The 16,357-nt window shown below is 39.7% G+C and overlaps 1 protein-coding gene across 2 annotated transcripts in view; it reads right to left on the bottom strand.

Annotated features, from left to right (window-relative positions):
- Positions 1–7,333: 7,333 nt before the first annotated feature.
- UBE2D2 (ubiquitin conjugating enzyme E2 D2) overlaps positions 7,334–16,357 on the bottom strand; it is a 53,869-nt gene continuing 44,845 nt past the window's right edge. For both annotated transcript variants that reach the window (XM_034778143.1, XM_034778142.1), the window contains exons 6-7: positions 11,161–11,254; positions 7,334–8,964 (exon numbers count right to left, since the gene is read on the bottom strand). In XM_034778143.1, the coding sequence (XP_034634034.1) occupies positions 8,919–8,964; positions 11,161–11,254 (140 nt within the window). In that variant the 3' untranslated portion in view covers positions 7,334–8,918. The remainder of the gene's footprint in view (positions 8,965–11,160; positions 11,255–16,357) is intronic.

Here is a 16,357-nt window from a genome sequence, read left to right as displayed (position 1 = left end):
CGCCTGACTGCCGTGCTTGGGGCGGCAAAAAACAGAGCACCCCTGCACACACACAGACACACACAAGTGTCACCTGTGCTTGTGCATCTATACCAGCCACTCTGCTCAACCGTGTGCACGCATCTTGGGAAAATTTAAGCTATCCTACAGTGCCTCAAGCCCAGGAAAAAGTGCCTGCAGGGAGGTTTAGGTTGCAAAAACCACACGCACACAGTGCTAGTGGGAGAATGCACACCAAGTAGCATATCAGGTCACACATTCTGGATGCCCTTCTTCATAGGCAGCTGGGTGGACAGGGGACCAGCCAATATGGATTACACAGGCCCCCACCCCTTGAACGATGCCTTTCTACACTGCAAAACAGTGAGACAACCTGTAAGATAACCAAGCTGCCCAGGAGGACAAAACTATGAGCTGCCATGATTACAAAGGCCCCTACAAAGTTATGTACATGCTTTAGTCACCTCCATAGTCCTGTTGCACTCAATGGAACTATTCAAATGCATAAAATAACGCAGGTGCAGAACTCTTTGCAAGTTTGAGGCGTCAGAGTATTATCCACATTGCATGTTGCCACATTTAAAGCTGACCACAACACTAGCTGCTCACAAACTCTGTTAAAAGCTGTAGTGTAGACAGGGTGTTAGGCAAAGATTCAAACGGGGGAATCCCCAAGCTATAGAAGCGCTTTGATAAAATATGCTTTAAGCCATGTTAATGGAAAATACCCTAGACTACAGAGCTGTGGAATTTTCAAACAAACCAAACTGTCCGGTTAGAGACATCTCAGTTTTATTTATAACAAGCACCTCATACTCATTTCTCTCTTGCCCAAGGGAAAGAGCATTAGTACTCTCCTCAGCTATGAACAGGATTGCTTCAGGCTATTTTCTCAAAATTACTATACTCTAAAGAATCTGAGGTATATTGGATCCCTTTTACATGCTAATTTGCTTTCTGTGTTTAAAACAGAACAGACCATAGTATTGCCCCTTTCCCTCGTTAGGCAGCCAGTCACAAACAAAAGCCTCTATACCACTCTCCCAACCCTAGCTCGCTTCTTTCCTGTTTCCACTCATCAGCCCAGCTGAATCCTATACAGCTGAGAGAGTCCACAGCACCACACTCAATCACCCTAACAATGATCAGGCTGCTAACAATCTTTAGTCTTGTGAGCCTTCAGCTGATTTCAGGGGCAGGAGTGCCTGTAACCATCTGGGCAGTACCCAGAGAAAAAATATGCAGTTAAGAGGGGAAATTAATTGTACAATATCTTGTCAAAACAAAGAAAGGGGTAGAAAGGTGTATGCTAATACCAGAGTATGGAGAATGTATCCTGAGTACGTTTATTGGTGAACCTTTGCATTGCTCTCAGACGCAAAAATAGAGAAGTCACAGGAGATGCCCATTGATGGCCTACTGGGGAGTCCTCTGCCCATTGCTTTAAAAAAAAATTATATCTATCTGCTTCTGGAAACTGAACTTTCCAGGACCAAAGAGCCTCAAGGTATTTGAGTTTGGCCTCCACTAACCTAAACAGCAGACCTGTTTACTTCATTAAAGTTCCTGCCTTTAAAGTTTAAAAGAACTTTAAACATTAAAGTTCCCCAGTGTCAACTGATTGGCCAACATGATAGTTATTTATCTCACCACAATGTCCAACTTTTAAGTAGAGATCCTTTAGGACAAGCACCAGCAGTATAACTGCATGCAGCTGCAGGTTTGAGTGAAAACCCTATACAGTGTGACATGCCCCGACCCGGACAGACCAGCACCTGGGGCAGTTCAAATCATGGTGAGGGCTTACTGAAGGTCATGTGGGGGTTCAGCACCACATGAATGAGGTCCAAGGTCCTTTCTAGTCTGAACTCTAAGGACTAGATTTTCCTCAATGTCTCAGATGGTTCCATAAAATGCTTAAACCCATTCATGAAATGGGCCCAAAAGAAGGTCTAAAAGGGAAACCATTATGCTCCCCCACCAAGGAGGGAATGGACAACTAGCCCTGGTCTATCTTTTGGGTTAAATTGTTTCTCCAGACTTCACCTTCAATACAAAGGAGGAAAGCCTTTCAGCTGATGGCTCAGACATATGGAGAGAGTTGCCTAAATGTGGCTCTTAATGGCCCAACTATCCAATGGGAAATGCAGAGCATGTTTCCCCAAGAGCAATGTGACTATTGCCAGGTTCTTGCAGCTGACATGGCCAAATGGGAACAAATGATACAGGAAATCCAAGTGGCCCAGAGAGAACTAAAGACTTAGTTTGAGATTGCAAAACGGGGATATGAAAGTAGGGATCCTTCTATGTAGATACAAAAAGATCACTTCGCCCAGCCTGATACTTCAGATGGTGGCACAAAGTCTGCATCCAAAGATTCCATTTGGAGAGACCCTGCAGATTTCATGGGGATTAAGTAGCACTGGAACACATCCTCAGGAATTTGTGATTCACTCATTGCTCTAATTTCCGGAAGATTAAATGATAGCTTTTTTCCCCCACCACGGATGAAGGGATTTGGGACACCAGTATTCTAGGGGTGACGAGATGTGTGCGTCATGTAAATAAGTTCTATAAAGCAAACTTGACCCATTAAGAATGCCCACTGGCCCCAAAAGAAACAGATCCTCCTCCACGACAGCTCTCCCCCCCAGGGGTGGGCATGGACAGTCAAAAAGACACAGTAACTTAAGCAAGGGAGAGACAAGCTAAACTAACTATCAGGGTATGGAATTATCTATTACACTGACACCAAATCTCATACTGAGGCCAGTACAGGACTGACAGCAAACTTTTCTTTGAGGAAGAATAGGAACCTTCGGGTAAGAAGTCAAACTGTGGCTGGAGGCATCATGAGGTCTGCTGTGGGCATCAGCAATACCACAGATAGCTCTGTGCTCCTAGGTATGAGTTTATTGCAGCAAGTGAGCCTGTAAACATTGCCTTATGGTGAAAGGAGAATGCAGCTACCAGCTTTGGCCGCCCTGCTGCTCACTGGAAAGTGAGGGGTGGTACTAGGGGGTGATGCTGCTCTCAGCTCCACCCCCTTCCCGGGAGAAGGAGAGCAGGGCTGGAGGGGATGCCTATAGTAACTCCCCACAGCACAGGGAGCAGGCAGAATCTAAATTTACAGGCAGCTAGCTAGTGCTACTGAATTCAGCCCTGGAAGCACTGTTTGTCTTTGAAGGACAGCCTAGATTGGGGGAGCAAGTGGAACAAGATTAGGACTGATGGAGAGGGCAACACCACTGATGATGGATGAGAGGAAGGAAAGGGCTTGTGATTGGATATAAGTGAATGTAGAGAAGTGAATGAATTAGGTAGAAGAATCTAGTCAGACAGAAGGAATGAAAGACCAGTTTAAAAAAGGAAAACACCAAAGTTAAGCAAAAGAAGCAGTCAAGCCACAGTAAATTTAATGGAATTATTTAATGGAGAGGCGTTGCAAGACATTACAATCACACATGCAGATTTATGAACATACTCCCTGACTCAGAGAGGCAGTGGCAATAGGGATTTCCCCCCAATGTCCCTCTGTGGCTGCAGTTATTCAATGTCTGGTTTGGCCTTTGCACCTCTAGAATGCTCAAGATTGTACTAAAAAATGGCAGGTTCTCTCTTTAAAATTCCCACAAGAATAACCGTAGATCCTTCAAAAAAATGTCTTGCTCCTTCTTGTAGCTTTGGCAGAAGCTGTCACCTGGAACAACTTCCATCTACAACCCCAACAGTGAAAAGTGCTCAGAACTCACAGAAGGGATGGAGGGGGAGAAGAATCAAATTTGGTTAAAAGTATTAAAGACAGGGGCAACGTATGAGGTAGGGATCTATAGGTTGAGGGAATTTGAGAGCCTCAGAGTAACTAACCTGAGGAGGGGGCAGGGAGAAGAAAGAAGACAGGCTTGTTATCCATCGTTTAAAAATTATGGAACCAGAACGTTACTGAAGATAAGTTGCCATCCTTCTGCTAGGATAAGATGTCACCCACAGGCCCCAAGGCCTACACCACAGGCCTCTGCTGGCTGCAGTGTAATTACATTCACTGTCAGCAGCAGCGAAGCTTGTGTCATGTCCTTCAAACTCTCTACAGTGAAGTGACATTTTGACAGATTGCTAACTGCTCTGAGCAAAGATGCAGACTTTTCCACTGCACCTCCCACATACCCAGGTGCCAGAACAGGCAGCTAGTGCTGCTCACACAAGTGCGTGTCGGGGAATTGTAATTGGACAAAGAGGCCTATGATCTGTTCTCCAAGTCATCAAAACTCCAGGTCAGCAAGGCATCACTGGAGCTGCTTAACTTCTCTAAACAGCAGGAAGAAGATTGGGATCATCAAGAGAAGGCAAGCAGGGCAGGACACGTCTGTGATTGGCTGCTGCAGTAGCAAGGGAGAGACCACCATTTGCTTAACAGCTATGCTAAACAGTCTTAGATATGAGGAAAGAACCTAGATGGACACTGACAAAGACATTTTATGGTACATTTGCTTGACTAGCGCAGACAGTACTTTAACAGAAAGTCTCTAAACATACACTCAAGCATGCAGCTCCTTTTTAGAGTATCAGCCCAGTTACTGAAGAGTCTCAGTTGTAAGTGCTAGAGCAGATTATCCTTTAGTTACTGCTCTGTAAGAAGTGCAGCAGTGTCCCCCAATTCAGGAACAAGTTGGAGGATATACTGGATACATTACCTGTAAAGTTTAGAACCTAGCCTATAACTACTATCTAGAGACAATTTCATCCTGTTACTTAACTTGAGAGAATAGGATCTGAAAGTAACAAGGAAGATTTCAAGAGATCTAGGCTAAAATTTGTAAATTATTTAGGCATTGCAACACAGAGCACAGCTAACACCTGATTTAGACACCTACATTTCATTTTCAAAAGAATTTAGGACTATATCCCACTGATGTGCCCAAGACCCCTTTTTTAAATGATTGTAGGCTCCTCAATCAGTTAAGAGTTGCAATGCTAAATTTAACAGTGCCTAGATACCTTTAAAAATCTGGGCTTTGGTTATTAAATATAATCCTTAAAAGCAAATCCCAATACGAAGAGGTTTAAGAATCAGGATTGCTTTAAGCTATCCCACCCCCCAAAAACCCAAATGAAAAATCAAGATTCATTTCAAGACAAATATTCCAAATTGAAATTCAAATGGAATCATTATAGCCATTTAATACAACAGACCAAGTGAGTGGAGTTCTTCTGTAAAGTGAGTTTTCTCAGTCCAACATCCAGGAGTGTATGATTTAGGCTTATACAGAAGTGACAGAATAAAGCACTAATTTGACTGAATTCTCAGGCGCTACAATTATAGAACATAACACATTGTTAAAACTACAGGTAGAGCATTGGCAGATAATTTCATGAGGCTGCTGGAATGAAGATAGCTGGATGACATTTTAGTGACAGTTCACAATCTGAAACCATTTATCCTTCCATCTGCTGTACTGCAGTATATCCCAGTCTTCATAAAAACATTTAAGTGATTAGCTCTATCATCAGATATTTTTACAGCCAGAGTTTTCAAGAAGGCTCAGACACCCACAATGCGGCCTTTTTTTTTATTTTTATTTTTTTAAATAGGTAGACATAATTAGCACCCAGGAAAATGGGAACTGTTAGATGCAAGAGTGCTTCTGAAGGTACAACCCTATAAGTCACAGTAGTAACAGTTAAAGTGAACTAGTTAACTGAAACAAACTGTAAAGTCAAGACAACCTTTCTGTTAGCTGCTTGGTTGGGCAACATTAACACCTGTGCAAAGAACCCAGAAACTAAAGCTTCTTGCAACATGTAATGCTTCAGGATATGTCTACATTGTAGTCAGGGATGTGAATGCAAGGCCATGTAGACAGAAATTCTTGGTGATCTGTACTCCAATTTGCAGCAAGCTAATTTAAGTGTACATCATGGAATGGGCTTTAGCACAGGCTGGACAAGCCTGCCTGCCTCCACAAGTACATACGTAACTGCTAAGCCCTGTGCTGTGGCATCCTCACTGCTATTTTTAATGAGCTAGCTAGAATACAACTAGCATGCACACATCTACACAAGGTGCTATTCACACCTGCGGTTGCATGAACTCAGGTCCCAATAAATTTAAAGCCTTCACTTCACCTACAGAAGGTAGAAGTCACTTTACTACAAGTGATGATAGCCATGTGTAAGCTGGAATTATGCGGAATATGGAACACTCCCATCATTTTGCATTAGCGTTTAGCTTAGATCTTATCTACTCTTATCTAGAATAGACTTCTGCCACCCTTTCTATTACAACTGACCATGCAAGAGCCTCATCCACAGCTTTGAAACAGGCTCCTTTTGTTTCTCTATCTCTTCTTATAACACTCCTCTACCCTTGCCTCTCAATCTCTCCCCCACCACACACACTTCGGGCCTTATGAGTATGGTAATTTACTTCATGACCACATAAAAAGGATTTATTTAGATTATATATTCCACTCTGGCACTTACAGCAAACTATGGAGACTTTATACACGATACTCAAAACAGATGTGCGGTTAAAGGCAAGTAATTGTTTAGTTATGCTTATCATTGAAGGTGATAAGGAAGACCAAACATGGCATAGGAAATTGTGCTGCTGACTTCACAGTACCCTGTACTTTCCCCAAGTGCCACTGTAGGGTACCAGCGCATTTAACACTGGAGCTTTTTTTAAAATTACTATTAAATATAAGGCCTGATCATAACTGTTAGAAGTTCCAATAGACAAGAGGACTGCACAGAAGTTCATTCTAAACTACAGCTGTAAATTTAGGTACAAGTTATTAAATTCCTGTTCTATGTGGCTGTATCTTATTATTGGTAACAGCATGCATGGTGGGTGAATCAAACCAGTCTGTAGGTTCCCATTACGGCTCATTTTTCTATGGCCATAATATCATATGAACATAGGCAAATACAATTATGCTCCTAGATAATGCTTCAATAATGAAAGCCTTTCCCAAGTTCTTTTGTCCTTTCAGTACAAGTTACTTCACATAATTGTACTTTTTCCAAGAAGCGTTCTATATTCTTAGCACATCACCTGTTCAATATATGACCATACATTCTGTAGTTCTTTCCAAGAGAAGCTCTGCTGTTTCAGAGCCATTTTAATCAGAAAACTTTGCTTTCCCCCCCATGCAATAAGTATAAAAACCTCCAAGTGTAAACTATAGCAGTTACCATGTGTCTGCTATCAAGACTCATTTGAATATGCAAGTTTTTCCTGTAGCCCGCTGCACAGAAAACTCCAGAGGCTGCTAACCTTTACATGCAGAGATGCATAACCAAGGACATTGAGAGATGAGACAACTGGAACAAATTTAGACCAAAAGCAGTGGACATTTATTCCTCATTTGTGCAAGAGTGTAAAGATGCATTTGAAAATGGATGGGACAGACCCCTGTGGCTGGAGGCTATGGCCTCTCCTTCAGTTTGATGGCTTGTTTTACAATTATACTAAAGGAGATAAAATTGCAGACTCACCTACTTCACATGAATGTTGCTGGCAAATACACTTGTTTACAAAGTAAAATTTCAAACTACATTTTCATTGAATTCAAGTGAAGACTTTGTTCAAATAAAAGACACATACAAGTACAATTTAAAACCATATGAACACTGCAAATGTTTAGTGCAAAGTAAGCATGTAAAAGCTACATTTTATGAACGTTTGTGCTGATGTGTGTTTGATAATTTTTACCCTTTTACATCCATTACTTTTAGTTACATAAGGTTTCACTTACCTACATATGCATTGTGTTAAGTCCCATGCAAGTGGGAATAATACCATTAGGCTTTGTAAAATGTTGCTCAGATCCTCATTAAGTAAACTGATTTTTTGGTTTAACAGTCAAGTTGCTGGCACACTACATATCTTGAGTTCATGTAAGTGCTTTAACCTTAAGTTTGTCTTGTTCAGGCGCATAGCCTTTTCTGATGCAAACTGAATTGCTTCATGATTCTGAAATGCAACTGTTTGTGAATGCAGACATTTAAGGACAAGCCACCATTAATTATAGCCTGTAACAAACTGGTTTTAAAATTAAAAGCCTATTCACACAAAGTTATATGTAATGACTGTAGTAATCAGTTTATTACACAGATTAATCATTCTTGAACGTACAAGCCCCAGGGGAGCAGTTGGGTCTTTAAATATACACGAGTTTTCTGTCAAATGAATTTTTACCCTTACATCCAGAAAGACCTAAGCAGTTAAAAAACTTAAGAAAAATAAGAGCTATTAGCTATGTATTAACTGAGAAACCACATACAAACCAAAAAAATGAGGGAGGGGAGAGAAGAGTTGAAATAAATCAACATCACTTGATGCACTAATAGCTCCAATCCATTTAAATGTTGACCATTTAAACTTAGACCTTAAACACAGGATGTGGGTACGGGTTAATCTTGTTGGTTGTAACTTTTACCTAAGATGTAGATCCTTCAGAATAAAATGAATACAGAAACAGCTTTGAGTTCTTCACCTTGGCTTTCCATAACTGTTATGAGTTTAAAAGGATTCCATTTAAAAAAAATCCTCCCACAAGTCAGTGAACTGTCTCCAGAAAATGATGAAACCCACCACTCCTCCCCCCTCATTTTATTACCCAATTTAAATCAATAAGGAATGCTTTTAGGCTCACAACGAAGTTATGACTGAAGAACTGGCTTTTCACACACACACACTTCTTTGCTAGGAGTCAATGTTGGTACGGGGAATACAGTATTTCTATTTTGTTGTTCCAAGTATGTACAACACGCAGCACTGCTGTATCAGGTAAACATGTGCACAGGGGAAGATGAGGCGTGGGCTCATAGAAAGCAGTCAAATGGAAATCAAAAGGACTTTCTCTTTCAGAGTTCCCCTATCTTTATTTGTAGAGGTTATCCAATAATTTCTTTAGTTACATCGCATACTTCTGAGTCCATTCCCGAGCTATTCTGTTGTACCTGTATGTATAAAAAGAGGATTTGTTTAACATATATCGTCCACTCAAATGCAAGAGATATTTTTAACTCCAGTGGAATGTTTTTTCTACACATGCCTTTAAGCTAAGTTCTCTTCAGCAACATCAGAACTTTCAGTCAGGTAATTTGAAGAGCAAAATAAAGTTTCATGCAAATAAGTGACAACTTAACCCTTTATCAGGGCAGAGAGAGTAATCTTTGCTGTGTTCATAATTATTTCAGCAAGCAGCAACAAAACCAAGTCTTTGGGGCAGAATTACATAAAAACTAGTGTTTTGACAGGAAGACTTAAATTTACATGTTTTCTAACCACTATCTTTGGGCAACAGTGTGTTACTGTTGTAAATTTTATCTTCATAATAGTCTGAAAGTTCAGTATGATGCAATAACTATTTGGCAATGTTTTGCTTCTGCTTTCTCTTCAGTCGTCGTCAGTTGTAAGGAAAAAGTAATAGTTTCCCATAGATGCTGAGCTGCAAGATATTGCCAGATTCAGAATAGTGTTACAGCATTTGTTTATTTTGGCTCCAGCTATTATGGTTGACTATTTTGACAGAGCAAAAGAGGGACGAAATCTGGGCCATGACAACTTTCAACTTCTAAGGAGCAACCTGCTCCTTACAGACCCAATCCTACAGTCTTTTTGCACCCAGTGCACCCATTGGGGTCAGGAATTGTGCACACAGGACATTTTGGCTAGAGTCTCAAGTAAACACTGCAATACCATCATAATGTTTGATGCACTACTGATATTTGGGGACATCTCCATTCCACCCGTCACAAAAAAGTGAGATACATTTCTTTTGTAAACACTTCACTCTGGAGAGTACACTATTAGCTAGAGGATACTTGGCCACCTTATTATACGGAATTCCAACTGGATCTTTGTTCCAATAAAGCTATTAGTCAACTTAATCTAAGAATGTTTCTTTGCAACTTAACAGGGTTTACTTAGACAACCCATTATATTAACTTCAACATTGTTTAAACTCTTCAAAAGCCAAGTTCAAATGTGTTGATAGCACAAGACTAATATATTTTCATATTTCTTTCGAGAATATATGAGCAGAACTGAATATATAAACACTGTGGATTTGACACTTTTACAGTTGTACCTCTTGCCAAACTGCTGAATACTAATCATGCAGCTTTGATGGCAGACAAGATGCACTGACTTTCCCCAGTATCTGCTTCTGAATTACCAAACATATTATCCAGAAACTTGCTTAATTTCACCTCCCTCCCTACTCACAGGTTGCTGAAGTGCTGTCTTGACTTCATTAGATGGTCGTGTAAGGGAACTGCTGATCAGTTCTGGAGTGGGAACAGCTCAAGGTGGGGAATTAGTTTACAATCATCATCATCAAGCAATTGCTCAGACAAGAAGTTCCCTTTTAAACTGAAGCAATTTGAGTTACATTAATGCGAAAGTTCTTCTGATTTTTGCAATTTGCTCCTTAAAAGCTTGTAAGTCTTCCCCACATCTCTTTACCACTCTTATCCTTCCCTTGCACCTTAAGTATGCTGTCAATGAAGCTGAATCAGAGGTATTGGTTACCTCCGTGTTCATGCCCCACCATCTAGAACATTAGCACTCCCTGTAATAGAGTTTAACTTGTTCTCCTTCTGCCGACTATGTAGAATTGAAGCACAGACAGTGAAGGGTTTTTAAAATGTGTAACTCAAACTGATGCTGCAAAATCTGTATAAAATATGGTTTTTAATACAGATTACATTTGTGAGATTTTTCACAGGTTTATCAGGGTATCGATCATGAAGGCAAACCTGTAGTTAAAGCAACTAAACAGATATAGATTTGCTTATAGGCTGAGCATTTAGTTCATGGATTTGGGGGGCGAGGGGGGAAGAGGAGTTATGGCTTACTTAAAAGTCCCTCAATACAGACTTGAACTAGAAATAGAGACTTCCCTATAGCAATGTCATTAGGTACTACTATATTAAGACTAGTGTCAGTGTGCACTGTATCTACAGTGCCTCTTCTAAGCAATGTCTTTAGAAGACCAAGGTTCCCAACTGATCAAGACAAATTCAACAAATTCGGAGATTAGTTTTTTTATAAAGTAATCCCATTTTCTTTTTACCTCTGACTCTGAGTACAGATTCTCCTGTTTTCACATTAACTGAAGCGTTTAACAGATTTTTAGCTTCCATACTCACTTTTCTCTATCTGTTTTGTAGATCCGTGCAATCTCAGGCACTAAGGGATCATCTGGATTGGGATCACACAACAGAGAACAGATGGACAAAAGTACTAGAGAGAAAAAACATTGCATTAGAATTTAAGTGCTGCTGAAAACACCTGCAGGAAATAAACCTACTTGGTTGCTATTGCAACAGAGGGTCCTGTGGCACCTTTGAGACTAACAGAAGTACTTTTGAAGTGAGGTTCTTACCCACGAAAGCTTATGCTCCCAGTACTTCTGTTAGTCTCAAGGGTGCCACAGGACCCTCTGTTGCTTTTTACAGATTCAGACTAACATGGCTACCCCTCTGATACTTGGTTGCTATTTTAACCCTTGATGTCTGGAGTCAAGATGTGGTGACCAAAACAAAACAGACATTAACACTAATGAATAGTAAATTCCAGAAAAATTAGCCAAATGATTTCATATCCTAAAGTAATTACCATTTCACAGCTGAACTAAGGCTTTGCAGGACCATAACACTGTTATTTTGAGTACACCATGCCAGTATGGAGACAGCTGGACAGAACTGTTCAATTACAAGTTGGAATCACCTTTAAAAAGGTGTCATGCAATTAAAAAAATATCAGGTATTATGTATACAATTGCCTAAAGGGTTTTAAGACAAGATTTTTAAAAATAAAAAAAAAAAATTAATAGAAATTTAGGTCCTGACTTGCCTGGAAGATAACTGAAGAACTAATGTTATGACATAATCGGAGTGTGAAAGAGCAACTGAGAAGGGGAAGAGATTTTAAGACCAACTGTTCACAATATTCTTTGTCCATATTACTACTCATTTAAAGTTAAGATTAGATAACTGAGGCCATGTCTAGAATAGGAAGAGAGATCACATTTGCCAACATGTTTTAAAACACTGCTCTGCATCTAGTGTAAACAGGGAAAGTCATATTTAGAAGATAACACAACCTTCCCTGTTTGAACTAAGTGTAAAGCTGTACTTAACGCAATGTTAAAACTTTCGCTAAGTATTTTTAAATATGACCAGTCTTCCAAGACTAGACATAGCCTGAGAAATCCAATAGGCCCTCCAGCAAAGCCAGGAAAGAATAGAGTTGACATTCTGATATTTCTGAGGTTTAAAAATAAGAGAAAAAAAAATCTTGATCTTATTAATACAGAGAAGCAATACTAAGCATGTCTTTAAAAATACACATCTTTACATCTTGCTATGACCTTGTCCATCTTATCATTTGATGCTGCCACGGTAGTACAGACCCTGCCTCCCAGATGTCCCATAATTCCTACCACCAGCTCAGCTCCATTCATGGTAGCAACAGAAGGAGTCTTAGCACACAGAAGGCCTGCTCTGGGTAAGTTTAGATACATGACATTAGCAGTCCTGGGAAATCTTAAATCTTGTATCTACACTAACAGCTCTGAGTCCAAATTAAATTAAATATTTGTCTAATCATACTATTTGATGTTTGCTCCATGAAGATTTTGGAAACTCCTTGTACAAAAGGGTCTTCTACAAGACAGGACAAACTGTTGTCCCATATGCTGAGTGCAAGAGTAGGATGGATTTCTCACATTCATCTTTAATTTGCCATGTTAAGAAGAACTTCAGAGCTAGAGTGAAAAAAGAAATGATCCCAGGTATTTGGGCCAGGTGCTTTCACTAGCTAAGTTGTATTGGGTGGGGATGAAAGAACAAGAGGTGATCACAGATGCTTGAGTTAATGTAGTTTTCACTGCATTATGGTAGACTCTTTACTAGTGGGGTATATTAGTGTCAAACTATAGTTCCAGGTTTCTAGAACTATTTTAGGAAAGAACAAAAAATATTGGTGTACAATTCAGATTCTGTATTTGATAAATTCCTGCAGATGTAAGGTCTCTGAAAAGGTCAACCTATTTCTTGTTCTCGGTTAGATTAGTGCCTCTTTTCCTCCAACACTATGTTACCAGTCTACTAAAGGTCACTCTTCAGCCATTTCTGGGTTATACCACCTGTGATATTCCAATTAATTAGTTGAATTTTCATTGGACAGACTATGTTCCGGAAACAAAATCCTTAAAATAGTTGTCAGTGAGAAAAAGTACGACAAAACAATATTCTGCGTTAACAGAATTTCTGCACCCTCATCAGTGTCTGTACACACAATTTTAGAGAACTTTAAAAGTTCAGGAATGGTCACACTGTTTCAAACTAGTAGTCCCAATGGTCCAATATTCTGACAGCCCAGTCAGTACCAGATGTTTGGAGGAAGGTACAAGAAATCCTGTAGCAGGTAGTTATGGAATAGGAAAAATACTTCCTACACAAGCAGACGAATACTTGTCAGAGGTTAGTTTGACATGATATAGTTTATCCTTTCCAAAAAAAACCCTAACATCCCTATTATTGTAAGATTTGGATGTTATGCATAAAACATCCAGTCCTTTCAGAAATCCGCTAAACTCTTTGGCCTCAATACCTTGTAGTTCCATAGGCTAAATGTGCATTATGTGAAAGAATTTCCTTTTATCAATTTTTCAATTTCATTCAATGTTCCCTTATTCTGCTATTATAAGATGGTGAAAAACCGAATCAGTTCCATCTTCTCTATGCCATTGTTCTGAATATCAAGCCTTTTATTCACCTCCTTTCTGAAGTAGTTTGTCTTTTCAATCTCTTCACGTGAAGTTTCTACTTGGCTGTAGTCACTCACTGTCTCAACATATTCCACTTCCCCAGCCCCCTCCTCCCCCCCCCCTTCTTTTTTATTTTAAAGTGTGACCTGAATAGAACATAGTATTCCAGGTGAGGTCATCTCATTGGATTTATATAGTAACTTTATTTTCAGTGTTGTCCATCCCTTTCCCTTAAGGATTTTAACATTATCTTTTAATCCGCACAACAGCAGAGGTTTGATTTGAGCTGTCCACAATGACGTTCAGATTTCCCCCTAAATACCCAAGTTGTTAGACAATTTAGAACCCAGCAAGGTTCATGAACAGTTTTTCCATGTTGCACCACTGTGCATTTGTTAAGGCTTTCATCTGCCATTATGCAGTCCATTCACATCAGTTGGTTAGGTCTTTGACAAAGATATTTGCAAGTTTTTCTCCCTCATTCTTTGTCTTGATTTTGTAGATCATTCATTACTACAGACATTTGTCTTTGTATAGAACCTTAGGACACCCTTGTTAACTTTTCGTTGGTCTTAATCCCAATATAGCCTGTAGGCCTTTTAAAGAAAAGGCAAACCTACACATCTGCCACGCTCCAATCCTTCAGCAGAGTAGCTGTTTTAAGGAGGACATCTGGTTTGCTAGCAACTCAGCCACTGCCATTCTTAAGTGCTTTCAGAACTCTTGGATATAGACAAACCAGTCCTGGCGACTTGTGCTTTACTTTAATCAAGTTGGTGCAGGCACTTCAGTCCTTGACAACACCTCAATACCTGAGATGAGCAGATATCCCCAAAACCACGATGTATGGTTGCCAACCCTCCAGGATTGTCCCGGAGTTTCCAGAAATGAAAGATTATGACATGTGATGAAACATCCAGCCAAAACTGGCAACCCTACTTGGTAGTGAAGGCTGATGCAAACAAGTCATTTGGCTTCTCTACCATATCCTTATCGTTCAATTGTTAAATTTAATCTCTGGTGATTCAGGCTACCTCCTAGTTCTCTTGTAAACTTCCTGCTTATAGTACATTCTTGTTAGGATTTTTTACATTTAGCTATTTGCTCTTCATAGTCCTTTTTAGCTTTCTTAATTTCCTTCCTACGTGTTTTGCCTGCTGAAGTTAAGTGTTCTTGTCTTCACTAGGCTTGGCAAGTAACCTCTTGAACATAGTTATTTATCCATATTTGTTTACTATGTGGCGTTCCTTCTTTTTGTTAAGTGTATGCATCTTTTAAGATACTTACGGAGATTTCTTAAATGAACCATATCAGTTTCAAGGATGAGGGTTTCCCCTACTTTTTGTTTGGAAGTAATTTAACTTTTTTAATCCCCCTCAATCCCCCGTCTAAACTTGATCATGCTAGTTTCTGTAACAGTCTTCGCTAAAGAGGAAGATAATTATGCTGCAGTCATTATTACCTAGTGCTCAACTATAGTTACTTCCTGAACCAATTCTTGTGTATTACTTTGGACTAAGGAACAGCTTCTCCTCATACTCTGGAATTAGCTGTTCTAAAAAAAAATCATTTAAGGTGTCACAACATTGCTTCTTTATACCATGTCCCATTTGACCAGCTTATATGCAAGTAGATGAAGTCCTCCATTACTACCATTTTAGATTGTTGCCTATTTAATCTCACTATTGTGCATTCACTTTTTTCTGATTAGAAGGCCAGCAGTGTAACCTTAAGTAAATTTGTATTCTGACAGCTTTGAATGTCTATTTATAAAAGTCATCTGGTCTTTTCATTCAGAATCTCTCACTAGATTTTATGAAGTCTTTAGATATAATACTACTCCTCACCTTTACAGCCTGATCTGTCCAGTTTAGTTTATGACCAGGTGTTAATGTACCCCCTTCCCCCAGAACTTTAGGCAGTGTTGAAATATGGTGGGATACCAATTTCAAGATCCTCTTGCATTGCCAGGCATTCTAGTTCACCTGGACTTTAGTCTTAATTTTCATGGCAACAGCGTAAAGAGGTGAAAGACCCTTCTCCCTCTAAAGTGTAATGGTTAGAAGTTAGAGAACCTTAAGAGATATGCTTCCCTATGTACTTAGTCATTGTATTTACAATTTCAGAGTTTACTTTACTGTTGAAATAGAATCCCACTCTCAGATTTATCATCTCCGCAGTGCTGTCTTGCACATCAGCCACAGAATTATGGCTGACTGCAATTTTAGTAATAATGAGAATCCAATTCCTTCTATCTTGTGTATATCTCAGATTGTGTTTTCAGGAAGGCGCAAATTTGATACGGAAATCCACTATAGAAATATGAACTCCGCAGTACTTGTTTAGGACTACTTTAAAGAGCATAGAATCATAGAATATCAGGGCTGGAAGGGAACTCAGGAGGTCATCTAGTCCAACCCCCTGCTCAAAGCAGGACCAATCCCCTACTAAATCATCCCAGCCAGGGCTTTGTCAAGCCAGGCCTTAAAAACCTCTAAGGAAGGAGATTCCACCACCTCCCTAGGTAACCCATTCCAGTGCTTCACCATCTTCCTAGTGAAAACGTTTTTCCT

The sequence above is a fragment of the Trachemys scripta genome, chromosome 8 (assembly GCF_013100865.1).
Source record: "Trachemys scripta elegans isolate TJP31775 chromosome 8, CAS_Tse_1.0, whole genome shotgun sequence".
Lineage (NCBI taxonomy): Eukaryota > Metazoa > Chordata > Testudines > Emydidae > Trachemys > Trachemys scripta.
This window is presented reverse-complemented; position numbering and strand designations above follow the sequence as displayed.